Source organism: Anomaloglossus baeobatrachus, chromosome 1 (genome assembly GCF_048569485.1).
Source record: "Anomaloglossus baeobatrachus isolate aAnoBae1 chromosome 1, aAnoBae1.hap1, whole genome shotgun sequence".
In the NCBI taxonomy this organism is placed as follows: domain Eukaryota; kingdom Metazoa; phylum Chordata; class Amphibia; order Anura; family Aromobatidae; genus Anomaloglossus; species Anomaloglossus baeobatrachus.
The window spans coordinates 265,715,041-265,733,422 of NC_134353.1; the positions used below are offsets into that span (position 1 = coordinate 265,715,041).

The window sequence follows — 18,382 nt, forward strand, 5'->3', positions numbered from 1 at the left end:
AACACTCTCTTGAATACTGTCTCTGGTAGGTGTTGGATAAATATAAGCAGAGTTTATTGAAACAGAAGATGTCTATGACATTTGATGTGCAATATGCGGCTAGCCAACTCCAGGCAATTTGAAGATTTTGTAAGAGGTGAATGGAAATAATTATTGGGAATATGAGATATATATATGCCAGGACTACTTATTGCAACCTCCTGCTCGGTGGCCTCCCTTCTAACAGTCTCGCACCCCTACAATCTATTCTAAACTATGCTGCCCGGCTCATTCACCTGTACCCCCGCTACTCCCCGACCTCTCCTCTCTGCGAATCCTTTCACTGGCTTCCCATTGCCCAACGACTCCAGTTCAAAACCCTAACCATGACCTACAAAGCCATCCACAACCTGTCTCCTCCCTACATCTCTGACCTAGTCTCCCGGTACTTACCTGCACATAACCTTCGATCCTCACAAGATCTCCTTCTCTACTCCCCTCTCATCTCCGCTTCCCACCATCACATCCAAGATTTTTCCCGTGCCTCCCCCATACTCTGGAATGTTCTGCCTCAACACATCAGACTCTCGCCTACCTTGACAAGCTTCAAAAGGAACCTGAAGACCCACCTCTTCTGACAAGCCTACAACCTGCCGTAACCCTCAGTCTGATACAGCGCTGCACAATCAGCTCTACCCTAACCTACTGTATCCTCACCTATACCTTGTAGACTGTGAGCCCTCGCGGGCAGGGTCCTCTCTCCTCCTGTACCAGTCTTTGCCTTGTATTGTTTATGATTATTGTACTTGTCCCTATTATGTATACCTCTTTCACATGTAAAGCGCCATGGAATTGATGGCACTATAATAATAAATAATAATGAGAATAATAATAATGACTATGCTTTAACAAAAGTAGACTGAAAAAAACACTCGCCATGTATTTTGGACATAGTAGGGTATAAAATTCCTTACTAATTTGAAAGGTGCATACTGAGTAAATCCATCCACAATATCCATTTGTACTGTAAGGTGAGGATATATTTAAAGGGTATATCAGGGACATAAAAAAATAAAATAAATATATATATGCACCTAAGCACTAACAGGAAGGTAGTTGCTATCTACCTGCCTGTTGTGTCCGGTCACAGTTTTTGCTGACACAGACCGCTACTGACAACAATTCAGCTGATTCCGCTGACGTTGTAATAACAGAGCGGAGGCTTCTTTTCCAATCTCCTCTGTAGACTGGGCAGGTCGCCGACATTATGCTGATTGACAGCTGACTGACCAAGTTAGGCAGTGGAGAACCAACTGCCAATCAGCTTAACGTTGGCAGTCCTGCCCAGCCCATAGAGCAGATTGGAAAAGAAACCTCCGCTCTGTTGACAAAGCCATTGTATTGCCAATAGGAGCAGTCTGTGACCGCTATGTGACGGCAAAGAATGGCACCGAGCACAACAGCAGGTAGGTAGCAACTCTTTGCCTGTTAGTGCTTAGGTACTTTTTATTTTTTTTTTAAAGTCCCGAATATACACTTTAAGAGAGGAGCATCTTAGGCCAGAGGGCACATAAGAGAAATAAAATCTATCTTTTATGCCTTTATCCTCGTATGATTCACATCTGTTTTTGCTTTAAAAACTGCATAAAAAATACTGCGGCTTCATTCAGATGTCGTTGAGTTATGAACTTGCTCCTGTTTTCATGGACAGAAAACGTACCCAGTATTGTCCATGGTACTACTCACATGTTTGTTTTTTTTCTTTTTTTCTGAACCAGGTAACCTTTCCCAAAACAAACAAAAAAAAATAAACGTTTTTGATCTGAGCCATTGATCAAAAGCACTTGTACACATCTATGGGTCCTTGAACAATATGTAATCAGTGTACAGCCCATGTGCTGACGAAACGTGGATCCAAAGCGCTGATGATCCTAAAACTTGTTGGGGTTTTTTTGGTGTACATGAAAAGTCCCTGACATCTGACTGAGACCTGAACCTGATCACACCCGGAGAGTGTATGGGCTGTAGACTGCCTTGTGTTATGTTATATTTCATATTAGTAAAAACCAGTACGCACTTGTAATACACCAATAATGGTAATCGTAACGTTGAGAAGTTCCAGTGTTTGCACGGTTGTCTAATGCATTTAATGGTAGACGAATAATTATCCTAATTATGGGCTGTATTGATGTAGTGTCAGCATATTCTTCTGCACTTCACAATCAGAATCTGTAGGGGGGAGGGACGAGGCAGATATACATATCGCTTACCTGTTCTTACGCAATGGCTGCGGGATGAGTGGAGGAATGTTTTGTTGCTAGGATACAGTGTGTGCGGCGGGGAGATTCACAGGGTATGGATTCAGATCATTGTGGTAGGAGAATTATGTTAGAAACGCTCTACATTGCATAAAAGATGCCTGATATTCTTGACATATATAAATGTTATCTATTCAGATCAAATCTAGATGACAACTAAAATTACATCCATGTGTTTCAGTTAAAGGGGCGTTCCAGTTCCAGATATCCCATTTACATTGGTTGCAGTTTGTCTTTAAAAAAAAAACCCTGTCCTGTACTTGCCTTCCCCGGTCCATCAGTGTTTCTCCGCTGGTACTTTAGGTGTCTGTTTATTGTCTGCAGCGCTGATGTCTGATGTCACATCAAAGGCGCTGCAGCTAATCAGTTTAGCTTATAGTCACTTGTGCTGTCTCCTCAGGCTCAGTGCTGCACTGTCGACATGGAGTTAGACAATGGGAGCAGTAGTGGAGACTCCGTGCTGAACCTCAGGAGAATGGGTAAAGCACAGCCAGGCAGGCAGACGGGCATAACTAGCAAAAAACGACCCACCTATTAGATATTCTGCAGCACCTATCAATCAAGTAACAGTGCATTTCACAAACTTTACATGCCTATATTTCAGAAACTATACATCCGATCTCACAGCGAGATGTATAGAATTAGCCTGATAGCGCCAGTATAGCACTGGCTTTAGTTTATATAGGAAAATCCCGTAAGTTGGCCTTATTTAAAGGGCGTGTCCCATTTCAAAAATATATCTGATGGACTCAGTGACGGATGAGATAACAAACTGAATTCTTACTGGCCCTCCTGGAGTTCAGTGTAATTCTTGCAATTTGCCTGGTTTGTTGATCAGCTGCAGCGGTAACCACATCATCCGTGCTGAAAACAGTGAGCTCAGCATCTGCATCATCTGCGCTGCTAAGCTCAGTGAGTGGCTGCAGCTCTCAAAAAAGACCAGTGCAGCAATGGGAGCCATGGATCTGGAGCCCGGAGAGTGAGTACAAGCTCAGTTTGTCATTTTATCTGTCACTGAGGCTATGGGCCGATAGGCATTAAAATATGACAACCGCTTTTGTTTTTCTGTTTTTGTAATGGCATGCATTTACACTGCGTATTGCACTGCAGCGTAAATGCATGCTTCCTGCGTCCCCAGCACAATCTATTAAGATTGTGCATGATAAGTGCGCACAATGCTTTTATGAACGCAGCGATTTGGGTGCTAACATTTTGTCAAGAATCCGTGCGTTCATAAAATGAGAATGTCAATTATTCCGTGCGCTATGGATGCAGCTCCCACTGTCTATGGTGGGGGCAGCAGCCAGAGCGCATGAAATCGGCTTTTTTTGTATAGAAAAACTGCATCCATTACGCAGTGTTTCTGCAGCGATTTGACACGCACATGTGCTGTCAGATCGCTGCAGAATATTCAGCAGTTACATGCGCATGAGCCCTTAGAGCTGCCTATTTCTGCTGTCTAAGGGCTCATGCGCACATAACTGCTGAATATTCTGCAGCGATTTGACAGCACATGTGCGCGTCAAATCGCTGCAGAAACACTGCATAATAGATGCATTTTTTTTATAGAAAAAAGCTGATTTCATGCGCTCTGGTTGCTGCCCCCACCATAGACAGAGTGGGAGCTGCATCCATAGCGCACGGAATAATTGACATGCTCATTTTATGAACGCACGGATTTGTTTAAAAATTTTAGCACCCAAACCGCTGCGTTCATAAAAGCAACGTGCGCACGTCTCATGCACAATCTTCATAGATTGTGCAGGGGACGCAGGCTGCATGCATTTACGCTGCAGTGCAATACTCAGCGTAAATGCATGCAATTACGCAACGTGCGCACGAGCCCTTAAAGGGATGGTTCACCCATATTTTTTATTGTCTAGTTCCATATTATATTGAGAAACAATGTTTCTCTCAAATACCTTATGTTGGCAATAGTGCCTGTGAGAGGCGCTATTGCAGACCGCTGTTCCCCGCTCTGTGACCCCAGGCCTCCGTGACCTCGGGGATCCGGTGACGTGACGTCAAGTTCCTGACACCGCAGCCGGCCGCAGTGTCCGTGAGTGATGGGCTGTGGGAAGTGTTTCACCGCTCGTCACAGCCCATCAGCTCCCTCCTCCCTCCTCCCACACAGCAGAGCGCTGCAAGCAGGAGACATGCTGAGCTGTGACAAGCGGTGAAACACCGCCCACAGCTCATTGAGTCAGGAAGACTGGGGCCGGCCACAGGGATGTGACGTGTCCGGAACATGACGTGACGTCACCGGATCCCCGAGGTCACAGAGCCTGGGGGTCACGGAGGGAACAGCGGTCCGCAATAGCACCTCTCACAGGCACTATTGCCAACATAAGTTATTTGAGAGAAACATTTTTTCTCAACATAATATCGATCTAGACAATAAAAAATATGGGTGAACCACCCTTTTAACTCCTGCCATTGTACGACCAAGGCATTGCCCCCAAAACCTGGAGTAGCAGAGAAAGTCTAGGCCAGAGGCTGAGCTCCTCCCTGCTGTTCACCAGTGCAAGAGGCACTTGCTGGTAGGAATATATCTCCCATTTACCACCATACCCCTCACTGCATCACATTTCCCTCTCTGTTCAACCCCTAAGGGATGGACACACATCATAGACATCTACCACCATACCCCCAGTGCCTCATAACACAAACTAAGCATGTTAATACCATTTACAAAGTGTGTTAAATTCAACTTAGGGACCGTTATGGACTAAAAATGGTACTAAGACTTTACAAGATGCTGCATATGAAAAAGCCAGGCTGGAAGTATACTGGGGTCCATACATGTACAGTGCCTACAAGTAGTATTCAACCCCCTGCAGATTTAGCAGGTTTACACATTCGGAATTAACTTGGCATTGTGACATTTGGACTGTAGATCAGCCTGGAAGTGTAAAATGCACTGCAGCAAAAAAGAATGTTATTTCTTTTTTTATTTTTTTTTTTTTTAAATTGTGAAACGTTTATTCAGAGTGTCATTTATTATTCAACCCCTCAAACCACCAGAATTCTGTTTGGTTCCCCTAAAGTATTAAGAAGTATTTCAGGCACAAAGAACAATGAGCTTCACATGTTTGGATTAATTATCTCTTTTTCCAGCCTTTTCTCACTAATTAAGACCCTCCCCAAACTTGTGAACAGCACTCATACTTGGTCAACATGGGAAAGACAAAGGAGCATTCCAAGGCCATCAGAGACAAGATTGTGGAGGGTCACAAGGCTGGCAAGGGGTACAAAACCCTTTCCAAGGAGTTGGGCCTACCTGTCTCCACTGTTGGGAGCATCATCCGGAAGTGGAAGGCGTATGGAACTACTGTTAGCCTTCCACGGCCTGGACAGCCTTTGAAAGTTTCCACCCGTGCCGAGGCCAGGCTTGTCCGAAGAGTCAAGGTTAACCCAAGGACAACAAGGAAGGAGCTCCGGGAAGATCTCATGGCAGTGGGGACATTGGTTTCAGTCAATACCATAAGTAACGTACTCCACCGCAATGGTCTCCATTCCAGACGAGCTCGTAAGGTACCTTTACTTTCAAAGCATCATGTCCAGGCTCGCGTACAGTTTGCTCATGATCACTTGGAGGACTCTGAGACAGACTGGTTCAAGGTTCTCTGGTCTGATGAGACCAAGATCGAGATCTTTGGTGCCAACCACACACGTGACGTTTGGAGACTGGATGGCACTGCATACGACCCCAAGAATACCATCCCTACAGTCAAGCATGGTGGTGGCAGCATCATGCTGTGGGGCTGTTTCTCAGCCAAGGGGCCTGGCCATCTGGTCCGCATCCATGGGAAGATGGATAGCACGGCCTACCTGGAGATTTTGGCCAAGAACCTCCGCTCCTCCATCAAGGATCTTAAGATGGGTCGTCATTTCATCTTCCAACAAGACAACGACCCAAAGCACACAGCCAAGAAAACCAAGGCCTGGTTCAAGAGGGAAAAAATCAAGGTGTTGCAGTGGCCTAGTCAGTCTCCTGACCTTAACCCAATTGAAAACTTGTGGAAGGAGCTCAAGATTAAAGTCCACATGAGACACCCAAAGAACCTAGATAACTTGGAGAAGATCTGCATGGAGGAGTGGGCCAAGATAACTCCAGAGACCTGTGCAGGCCTGATCAGGTCTTATAAAAGACGATTATTAGCTGTAATTGCAAACAAGGGTTATTCCACAAAATATTAAACCTAGGGGTTGAATAATAATTGACCCACACTTTTATGTTGAAAATTTATTATAATTTAACTGAGCAACATAACTTGTTGGTTTGTAAGATTTATGCATCTGTTAATAAATCCTGCTCTTGTTCGAAGTTTGCAGGCTCTAACTTATTTGCATCTTATCAAACCTGCTAAATCTGCAGGGGGTTGAATACTACTTGTAGGCACTGTATATGTACTACTCCTTTCAGCTGTTTTGACATGCCCCAAATGCCTTCCAGCCTGAACTGCAGATGGTTTTTCTGTTACATTAAATGACTGGCACATTTGATCGCTACAAAAAACGTATGTTTTTTAGTTATTGGAGAACAATTAACTATGCAGCCATTCTACTGCTACCATACGTAAAAAGATGCTGACTGACACCCTTTAAAGATGTCATTCTTTACCTTTCTTCATAGCTTCTCATAAGATAAGTGATGCAAGACTAGAAATAGAAAAAAGATCATTATTTTGTGACATTTTCACTACCTTGCATTGATTTTGGACATCCTATAGTGAGAACATTATGGGCTAATTTATGTACTTACTGTAGTGATGAGCGAGTACCAAAAAGCTCGGGTGCTCGAGGCTCGGGCCGAGCATCCCAAGATACTCGTGTACTCGGCCCGAGCACCGAGCCCAATGTTATCCTATGGGAGACCCGAGTATTTTTCTGAAATGACCCCCGGCAGCATGTAGAAACCCTAAAAATGTCACAAAAGTCTCAGAAGAGTGCTCAAATGACATGGCAACAACATAGGGAAGACCCCTTGAAGCATTTATCACTCAAAAGTCACAGCTGTGAACAATTTTGTCCGAGTTTTATGCCATTTTTACGGACTCACCAGAAAACCTTCCAAAATGACACCAAAATGAATTTTCATGGCGGAAATGTTAAGGGCACATACCCAATAGTGAGATAGAGCTGGTGTATGTTACTTTTTGAGATTAATACATGAAAGATTTTACGTAAAACATTGTGTGGCACTCCGATGTCCAAAACGCACGTTTTGTGCTTTTTACTAGCGATGTCAGTCAATTTTTTTTTCATTCTATCTCCCGTCGGTCGGTCTCGCTCTGTCTGTCTCTCTCTGTCTTGTCTGTCCCCCTCTCACAGTCTGTCGGTCAGTCTCCCCCCTCTCTCTTACTTATCGTTACCCGATCACTGCCGCGGCGCTGCACAGCTGTTCACTAAACTCCGGCGGCTTTTCCTCTTTTGAAAAAGCCGGCCGCTCATTAAACAATCTCGTATTCCCTGCTTTCCTGCCTTTCAGCGCCTTTGATTGGTTGCAGTGAGACACGCCCCCACGCTGAGTGACAGGTGTCTCACTGCACCCAAACATAGAAGCCGGTAGGTGTGTGTATACTGTGCAGTGAAATAAATAATTAAATAATTTAAAAAAACGGCGTGCGGTCCCCCCAATTTTAATACCAGCCAGATAAAGCCATACGGCTGAAGGCTGGTATTCTCAGGATGGGGAGCTCCACGTTATGGGGAGCCCCCCAGCCTAACAATATCAGTCAGCAGCCGCCCAGAATTGCCGCATACATTATATGCGACAGTTCTGGGACTGTACCCGGCTCTTCCCGATTTACCCTAGTGCGTTGGCAAATCGGGGTAATAAGGAGTTAATGGCAGCCCATAGCTGCCGCTAAATCCTAGATTAATCATGTCAGGCGTCTCCCCGAGATTCCTTCCATGATTAATCTGTAAATTACAGTTAAAAAACACACACACACACCCGAAAAATCCTTTATTAGAAATAAAAAACACTAACAAAGTCCCTCATCACCAATTTATTAACCCCGACAAACCCTCCATGTCCGGCGTACTCCACAGTCCTCCAACGTCGCATCCAGCTGTGCTGCATGAAGGTGACTGTAGCTGCAGAATACACCGCCGCTCCTGTCAGCTTCACACAGTAACTGAAGACAGCCGCGCGATCAGCTGAGCTGTCACTGAGGTCACCTGGATCCAGCGGTGGATGCAGCGGTGGCCGCTGGTAACCTCAGTGACAGCTCAGCTGATCGCGCTACTCACCGCAGCACAGGTCAGCTCCACGCAGCAACTGAGGTGAGTATCACAATCAGCTGAGCTGTCACTGAGGTTACCTGGATCCAGCGGTGGATGCAGCGGTGGCCGCGAGTAACCTCAGTGACAGCTCAGCTGATCGTGCTACTCACCGCCGCTCCGGTCAGCTCCACGCAGCAACTGAGGTGAGTATAGCGATCAGCTGAGCTGTCACTGAGGTTAATCGCGGCCACCGCTGGATCCAGCGGTGGCCGTTAGTTACCTGACTGACAGCAGCTGATCACGCTACTCATCTCAGTTGCTGTGTGAAGCTGACCGGAGTGGCGGTGTATTCTGCAGCTCCTGGCACCTGCATGCAGCAGAGCTGGACGCGACGCTGGAGTTCCGTGGATTACGCCGGACTTGGAGGGTTTGTTGGGGTTAATAAATTGGTGATGAGGGACTTTGTTATTGTTTTTTATTTCTAATAAAGGATTTTTCGGGTGTGTGTGTGTTTTTTAACTGTAATTTCCAGATTAATCATGGAAGGTATCTCGGGGAGACGCCTGACATGATTAATCTAGGATTTAGTGGCAGCTATGGGCTGCCATTAACTCCTTATTACCCCGATTTGCCAACGCACTAGGGTAAATCGGGAATAGCCGGGTACAGTCCCAGAACTGTCGCATCTCATGTATGCGGCAATTCTGGGCGGCTGCTGACTGATATTGTTAGGCTGGGGGGCTCCCCATAACGTGGGGCTCCCCATCCTGAGAATACCAGCCTTCAGCTGTATGGCTTTATCTGGCTGGTATTAAAATTGGGGGGACCGCACGCCGTTTTTTTAAATTATTTATTTATTTTACTGCACAGTATAGACTCGCCCACCGGCTGCTGTGATTGGGTGCAGTGAGACACCTGTCACTCAGCGTGGGGGCGTGTCTCACTGCAACCAATCATAGGCGCCTGTGGGCGGGGAAAGCAGGTACTATGAGATGGCTGTGTGCAGAGCACAGCGCGCCCGCCGGTATAAAGGCTCGGTCACGCTGTGCGGGCCGGCCAATCACTGCAATTCCACAACTAACAGGGCTGTGGCATTGCAGTGGTCTGCCAGCCAATCCCTGCATGAGGGCTGGCTCTCAAAAGAGCGCCAACATGCAGGGATGAAGACCACGAGTACAGCACGAGTATCGCGAAATTACTTGGTACCCGCCGAGTAGCCCGAGTACCGTGATACTCGTGCGAGTACCGAGTAGTAACAAGCATACTCGCTCAACACTAACTTACTGAGCAATATTTCCAGAATAGTGCAGATATATTGCCATGTATAAGGCTTGTTTACTGAGGGCTTTGATCAAATATTGTACCTCATTTTGGTTTTGAAATCTAAAAAATGTACAATAATGGAACAGTGGCTCACCGTTGGGACTTACCATCAAAATAATTCAATAAAAGTCAATAGGATCATAGCCAAAATATGTTTCTGTTCTTTGTCAGAGCAGGACAGTGTACAGACAAATCCTAATTGGATGAAGAGGTGTGAATAACTATTGTAGAAGAGCCATTTTTCCTAAGATGAAATGTATGGGGATCATACACCATTAAAGACCTATACGTAAAGAATATATTAGAAGAATATATTGCATTTGATAAATTTGCGACAGATTGAGCTTTTCATAGTAAGGCTATGTGCGCACTTACCGGATTTTGCCGCGGATTTTCCGCGGATTTGCTGCATGTTTCGCTGCAGAAAATGTTCATAACATCTCTGCAGTGAATCACCAGCAAATCCTATGGAGAAAAAAAATCCTGTGCGCACTGGGCGGAATTTGACAGCTGCATGTTTTGCTGCGGGAATCCCGCAGCAAAAACAAGTGCATGTCACTTCTTTTCCGCACATCGCTGCGGGATTTCACTCCATTGACTCAATGTTAATCATGAAATCCCGCAGGGAATAACGCAGGCAGCAAATTCTGTGCGGTTCACTGCGTTTTCCTGCGTTATTCCCTGCGGTATTTCGCGGTTTACCTCCAGTAATGTACATCGCTTGTCTGCGGTTTTGCAGGGAAGTGATGTCATTACAGGAAGAGGAAGCCGTACAGAGAGTAAACACACACATCACAGACACAGAACACATCACAGACATAGAACACATAGACACAGACACATAGAACACACATAGAAAGAAAACGGAAATATAGAAAAAAAAGAACGTGGGCTCCGCTGTATATTTACCATCCAGCCGAGGTAAGCACACAGCGGCGGCCTGGTATTCTCAGGCTGGGGAGGGAGAGGGGCAGGGTTAATGTCCCCTGCCTCACTCCCACCTCCCGCAGCCGAGAATATCAGCCGCAGCTGCCCCGGCACTGTCGCATGCATTATGCGGCAATACCGGCGTGTCCCCGGCTCTTCTTGCCGCCGTGTAGCAGTGGCAGCAAGGTAATACAAGGGGTTAATGATGGTGGGGGACCACCGCCATTAACTCCAGGCTTGATCATGGCAGCGTCTATGTGACAGCTGACATGATCAACCCGTAAGTAAAGTGAAAAAAACACAGACACCGAAAAATCCTTTATTTTAAATAAAACAAACAAGTCTCGTTCACCATTTTATTAACCCCTCCCGCACCAAAGCTCCGGCGTAATCCACAGCTCCGACGTCCTGCGCTGCTTACATCCAGCCGCGACTGTCACAGACACAGCACTGAATGAAAGCAGCAGACAGCAGAGGTAATTACCGGTCATTTCCCACGGCCGGTAATGTGAACTCACTGCCGACCATGGGAAATGCAGCGATCTGTCATCTATCTATCTATCCCTCTGTCTGTCTATCTATCCCTCTATCTATTCTTCTGTCTATCTACTCTCAGAATTAAATGACTTTTTTTTTTTTTTTTCAATGTGCTTTATTGCATTGAATGCAATAAAGCACATCCCAACCCGCACGCGGCAATACCGCGAATAATACCGCGGTAAAACCGCAGCAAACCGCGGCAAACTGCATGCGGTTTTCGGGTGCGGTTTCCCGCAGTTTTTTACCGCGGGTGCGGTAATCTTTGAGAGCATGCGGAATTTTCTCAAGAAAATTCCATTTCCCAGTGCGCACAAGGCCTCAAAGTTTCTTCTCGCTCATTGTTACGTGAGTGCAGAATACCTGAACAGTCCATTAGCTCTGAGAACGTCAGTCACCGTTTCATTACATTCAGCTGTTCTAATCTGGAGTAGAGAAGCATGAAGGAAAAATTCAGAGGTCATTCATTATTCCCAAAATAACTCCTGTAATCATTCTCATGTCAAAATTGTATTTGGAGAATGTTAATTTTCTCCAATACTTATACTGAAATGAACCCCTTCGCAACCGTATAAGGTGTATTTACGACGGGTGGGCTCGGGATGGTGTATAACGCAAGCTTGGGAACTAGGCCAGCAATGTACTCAGCAGGTGCGCAAACTCCGATTTCTGTAGTTTAACCATTGAAATGCCACTGGGTTACCATTAGAGATGAGCGAACCTGAACATCAAAATTCGGGATTGGTACCGAACACAAACTTTACAAAAAAAAAATATGAGAGTTCGGAGTTCGGGTGCTTTACATATGCTGACTACTCAATCGATCATCACTATGCTCGGGTACACTCAGTGCTCAGCCCCAGTCACTTTCAGTCTCTGAATGGCTCTCACTGGGTGGTAAACACAGTGTTATCAAAGGTAGTGTGAACAAAAAATAAAAAATCCCGCCCTCCTCTTGAAATGCTCTGTTTATGGATGGCTCAATGTGGCTGGAGACCCCCAATCAGTGACTTCCATTGAGGTTCAGGTCAAGTTGGGGTCCCAAACCGAACCTACTGAACCGAACTTCATTGGGTCCGCTCATCTCTAGTTACGATGGCTGGCAAGGTGATCCTTTTGTTCTTATATGAAGCCCAGCCTGCAGCTGGGCTTCAAAGAAGATTCTCAGTTTAAAGGGAAGGTGTCATTAAAAAAAATAATTAAATAACTGAAAAAATGTAAAGTATTAATGTTTTGTTTAGAAATTATTTGTTTTTATTGAGGAAAATATTTTTTTTTTTAAACTTGATATTTTCCTCTCAAACACTAGGGGGATCAGCTGCTAAAATCCTACTGTGGAACTACTGTAGAACTAGCTCACATTACATCTGCAGTAAAAGTGGGTGTAATCTGCTCTCCAGTGTGTGATGTCACACCTCCCCCTCCCGGTCTGGGTGTTTCCAAAAGGATAAGAGAGAATAATGTTTAGGATCACAGTGCGGAGCCATTTTGTTGGTGACCACAAAGTGATCCTAATATGTCTAAAGTGTCACCAAGCACAGCTGGCACAGTGCTCCACTGTATATTGTGCCCCCATATACTCTGCCCTCGTATTCCTGTGCCTCACTGTATACAAATGCCCCATATACTCTGCCCCCATATTTCTGCGGCTTACTGTATATTCTGCCCTGATATTCCTGTGCCTCCCTGTATACTATGCACCATATACTCTACCCCTATATTCCTGTGCCTCACTGTGTACCTTGCCCCATATACTCTTCCCCATATTCATGTGCCTCACTGTATACTTTGACCCATATAATCTGCCCTCATATGTCTGTGCCTGACTGTATACTTTGACCCATATACTCTGTTCTCACATTCCTGTGCCTCACTGTATACTATGCCTCATATACTTTGCCCTATATTCCTGTGCCTCACTGCATAATCTGCCCTCGTATTCCTGTGCCTCACTGTATACTATGCTCTATAATCTCTACCCCCATATTCCTGTTCGTAACGGTGGTGGTGGGGGAGTGTGGGAGAGGAGGCAGGGGGGTGGTTGAGCAGGGGGTGGTGTGCGGCGGCAGGGGATGGGGAGCGGAGGTGGGGGCAGCACACCAGGATCAGTTAGGGTGCGATCACTGTTGCCCGACACCGATACTCACCCCATGATGAGCGGTGTGACAGGGGGAAAGTGCAGCATACAGCATACGCTGTGGGCTCCACAAAGATGGCGGCAATCTCCTCCCTCTGCTGTGATCTGGACAGCCTAGGGGGCGTGTCCAGCTCATAGCAGGGAATTCTCAGTGTTAATTATAGGGTCGGAGCCTGTCTATCAGAACCAATGCATTGGGAGCTGCCGTATTTGAGGTGAGTAACGTTAATCGTCGTTAATCCAAAATGGCAGCTCCCAGTGTTTCAGTAAAAATGGAATTAAATAAAAATAAAACAAACAATGAATTTAATTTTGTATTTGATTTCATAATCACCATTATCAATACAAAAATTAAAAAACACAATACCTTCCCTTTAACTATAAACTGTAGTATTGCAGTATATAATAAAAAGCGATCAGATGTCTTCAAATTCCTTATATACCATAGACCAAAAAAATTGAGTAAAAATAAAAAATATTTTTAAAATTATTTAGAAGTTTATACAATAGAAAAGGTAAACAAATAAAACAAGTCCTGATTCAATGAAATAATACAAATGTTGTAAGTCTCAGAAAATGGCGAATCAATCCGATTTTAGATTTTTTCAACCTTTTGTTCTGTTTTGCCCCCAAAATATAAAAAGATCCTTATAATTTTGATATTGTTTTTGTCATAGTAAGCTGAAGAATTATATTGGCCGGTTATTTTTACTGCCCTCCTCACTGCTGGTGATACGGTGGCATATGTTGGGAACACTTAGTGGCACCCCCTGTATATCTGACTGTTGCAACTTTCAGGTTAGTAGTTTGCATGGACGGTATATTCAGGATCCCTTTTCTTAAAGGGGTGGTTCCCTACTCTGCAATAGTGGCCACGTCTCTGTAAAACTGATAGGGAAGGCCTTTTCTAAATACCTTGCTTAGCCAATTCTGCCTTTGAGCAGCGCTATTGCAGTCCGCTCATCCCCATGAAGTGACCCCTCCCTGGCTTTTGCGACGTTTCACCACTGATCACAACCCAGGATCTTGTGTGCACTCTCTTTCACTACAGAGTGCCGCAGACAGGATACTGGGCTGTGACGTTGGGCTGTAAAGAGCGGTTAAACGCCACCACAGCCCAGTCACTCAGGGAGACTGGGGCCATGCTCAGTGATGTCGGGTCAACTGGAAGTTGATGTGACATCACCGGATCCCAGAGGTCACGGAGCCCGGGGAGGTCACTTCATGGGGATGAGCGGACCCCAATAGTGCTGCTCACAGGCAGAATTGGCTGAACAAGGTATTTTAAAAAAACCTTCCCTACCAGTTTTACAGAGATGTGGCCTTTATAGTGTAGTGAACCAGCTCTTTAAGACTCTTCATTTTACAGTTCTACTGACTTAAAGGGAACCTGTCACCAGATATGATGACTATAAGCTGCGGCCACCGTCAGTGGACTCTTATATACAGAATTGTAACATGCTGTATATAAGAGCCCAGACCGCTGTGTAGAACATAAAAATGACTTTATAATACTCACCTAAACGGACGGTTCAGTGCAGAATGGTCAAATGGGCATCTCCGTTCTCCGGGTGTGGCGCCTCCCCTTTCGTCCATCTTTGTCCTCCTTCTTCTGAAGCCTGGGTGCATGACGCGTCCTATGTCATTCACACAGGCCGGTATTGAGATTGTGCGCAGGTACACTTTGATCTGCCCTGAGCAGTGCAGATCAAAGTATTGTAGTGCGCCTGCGCAGGACCTCAATGCTGGCGCGTGTGCATGACATAGGACGGGGCATGCACCCAGGCTTCAGAAGAAGGAGGACAAAGATGGCTGAAAGAGGAGGCGCCACACCCGGAGAACGGAGACACCCATCTGATCCATCTGCATTGCACCGACCGTTAGGTGAGTATTATAAAGTCATTTTTATGTTATACACTGTGGCCTGGGCTCTTATATACAGCATTTTAGAATGCTGTATATGAGCGCACTGGTGGTGGTCGCAGCTTATAGTCACCAAATCTGGTGACAGGTTCCCTTTAACAACTGCTCTGCTGTTTGTCTTCTTCATCCCTGGTACAGATGTGTCCTTCCTTAGTTTTGCTCATCTTGACATTATTTCCAGTTGACCACTATTGAAAAACAATCAAATAAACAACATGATATTACAATCCTCTGATGTTATTTATGCCATATGTATCTGTATGTGACTCCACAGGGGTGATGGATATATTGCATTCCAAAGCCTCTTTATATTGTTTACATGTATTTTCAGAGGTCAGAAAACAACTACTTAAATTATTATTATTATTTTTGTTAATATGGCATAATCATCACCTGTGGGGCAATAAAATAGGCTATAAGGCAGAAAGAGCGTGTAAATGTATACAGATCCAATCCCTTTGAGTGTACTAATAGTATGCAACAGGCTTTTAAGAATGAGAGGTTCATAGTATAGCAGGTTTATGTGTAGGAATTAGTTTGATATTTACTTTATACATTGTACATGTAGTAATTTAGTAGCAATTATACTGCATCCTATTTTTATTAATACTTCGATGAAATAGATTTGTGGCACTGTGATGTAGAAGAATGCAATCTATTAGTGGTATTTGTTACATAATCAGAAAGACAGCGAGGGGAAAAAATGAAAACATGGCCCACAGTGAGTAATTCAATAGGGCTCACATGCACAGAGAGGCATTTCACACTGGCAGACTGTTACTCCATGTGCGGAGAAGGCTGGCAGTGTATTGAAAGGCTGCCCCCTCCTAACGCCATTCACATGCATAACTGGCCTAGTAGGTGTAAAAATAGACAGACAGTGCCCGAATTGGAAATGGTCACTCAGTGGTGACCGCAGTTGTTGGAGATGACTCCCCAGAGAGACTCCAGTGAGCAGAGGGATCAGCTGAGAGAAGGAGTGAACACCGGCTGTGAGGATTGCACATGGATGTCTGACACCGTTCACACCTCCATAGCTTAGGGATAAATAGTGATGGGCAATGTACAACTCTGCCAGGCATGTCACACCGGGAAATCTATTGGGCATGTTGGAAATATAAGTGATTTGGAGAAAATTTTGGACTACTATGGCTACAACATTGAAGAAATATCAGAGCAGGAATCTATGGTGAGTACATCAAGTACATAGATCTATAAATGACTAGATAGATAGAGGGATAGATAGATAGATAGATAGATAGATAGATAAATAGTGATAGATAGATAGTGATAGATAGATGGATAGATAGATAGATAAGTAGATGGATGGATGGATGGATGGATGGATAGATGGATGGATAGATAGTGTACAAAACGTATACGAATAATGCAGTCTGCAGTAACTTTATAAAATATTTATAATTATTCAATGGTTTTAAGTATTTAAAATTTCAAAACAATATTATTTATTTATAGACACAGCGATATAAAATAATGCATATTAACCGAAGGAATACAATTCGTGTCCTTCCTTCAGAATAACTTTATGGTAGGTAACGTAATGAAGCTTTTGTATTGGGGTATTAGTAACATGCAATTCCTTAATGTGTTATCTTCTGATAACAACCCGGCTGATGCCTTTCTGGAGCCATCGCCTGTTTAGTGAAGCTTTTACTGACAGACATTGTTGGGAACTGGCTGTATACTGTTTACCTATAGGACGTCCGTAAAGAAAAATATATTAAACACACTTAGGGGTACTTTGCACACTACGATGTCGGTGGGGTCAAATCGAAAGTGACGCACATCCGGCGTCATTGACGACATCGGAGTATGTGAATCCTTTTTACTACGATTAACGAGCGCAAAAGTGTCAGAACTGTATGATCGGTGTAGCGTCGGGCATTTCCATAATTTTGCTGCAGCGACAGGTACGATGTTGTTCCTCGTTCCTGCGACAGCACACATCGCTGTGAAGCCGCAGGAGCGAGGAACATCTCCTACCTGCGTCCCGGCTGCAATGAGGAAGGAAGGAGGTGGGCGGGATGTTTACGTCCTGCTCATCTCTACCCCTCTGCTTCTATTGGCTGCCTGCCGTGTGACGTCGCTGTGAAGCCGCACGACCCGCCCCCTTAGGAAGGAGGCGGTTTGCCGGCCAGAGCGACGTCGCAGGGCAGGTAAGTGCATGTGAAGCTGCTGTAGCGATAATTTTCGCTACGGCAGCTATCACAAGATATCGCATGTGCGACGGGGGCGGGTACTATCGCGCTCGGCATCACTACAATCGGCTTGCGATGTTGTAGTGTGCAAAGTACCCTTTAGGCTGCGTGCCCACGATCAGGGTTCATAGCGTTTTGGACACAGCATGTTTCAGCTGCTTCCAAAACACTGCGGTGTACAGTACAAGCATAGAGGATGGGATTTCTAGAAATCCCATGCCCACTGTTCGTGTACTGCCAGCAGCGTAAACTGACCTATGGTGCAACTTTCCAAGCTGTAGCATGTCATTTGTTTGCTGCGGAGTCACAAGCGTTTTCCGCAGGGAGAACAGAAGAGATAGACTGCAACTGGCCGAGCCCGGATCATGGGCACGAGCAGCTGCAGTCTCCTGCGGAGGAGACTTGTGGACCCGCAGGTCAGGACCCGCAGCGTCCAGGCCACAGCAGGTCCTGATCGTGGTCACGTACCTTTAGGCTGTGTGCACGCTGAGGTTTTTATTGCAGATTTGGGGCAGTTTATTGTGCAGTTTGTTGCCCAGATCTGCATGCCTATCCTTCTGCCAGCAACGCCAATGAGAACTCTGAAGTGCTGTGCACATGTTGCTTTTTTTTCCTTGCAATTTTGGGTGCAGAAAAAATCTACAGCATGTCAATTGTTGGTGCACTTTCTCCTGCGTGTTTTAGCCCTTCTGGGCATGGATTTAACAAAAAAAGCAACAAAAAACGTGTGCGTTTTTCTGCCAGAAGGTGCGTTTTTTGGTGCCGAAAATATCTGCACTTAATCTGCA

At 45.2% G+C, this 18,382-nt stretch overlaps 1 protein-coding gene across 50 annotated transcripts in view; it reads left to right on the forward strand.

Moving 5' to 3' along the window:
* The window catches only part of ANK2 (ankyrin 2), an 812,025-nt gene that overhangs the window by 447,095 nt on the left and 346,548 nt on the right, over positions 1 to 18,382 (forward strand). For 24 of the 50 annotated variants that reach the window (XM_075349461.1, XM_075349618.1, XM_075349517.1 and 21 more), the window contains exon 1: positions 16,316 to 16,564. The exons of 10 other annotated variants lie outside the window; for them this stretch is intronic. In XM_075349461.1, coding sequence (XP_075205576.1) covers positions 16,430 to 16,564 — 135 coding nt within the window. In that variant the 5' untranslated portion in view covers positions 16,316 to 16,429. Of the gene's footprint in view, positions 1 to 16,314; positions 16,565 to 18,382 lie in introns of those variants that run through there. 16 more of the 50 variants (XM_075349733.1, XM_075349714.1, XM_075349791.1 and 13 more) reach the window with 3 other exon arrangements.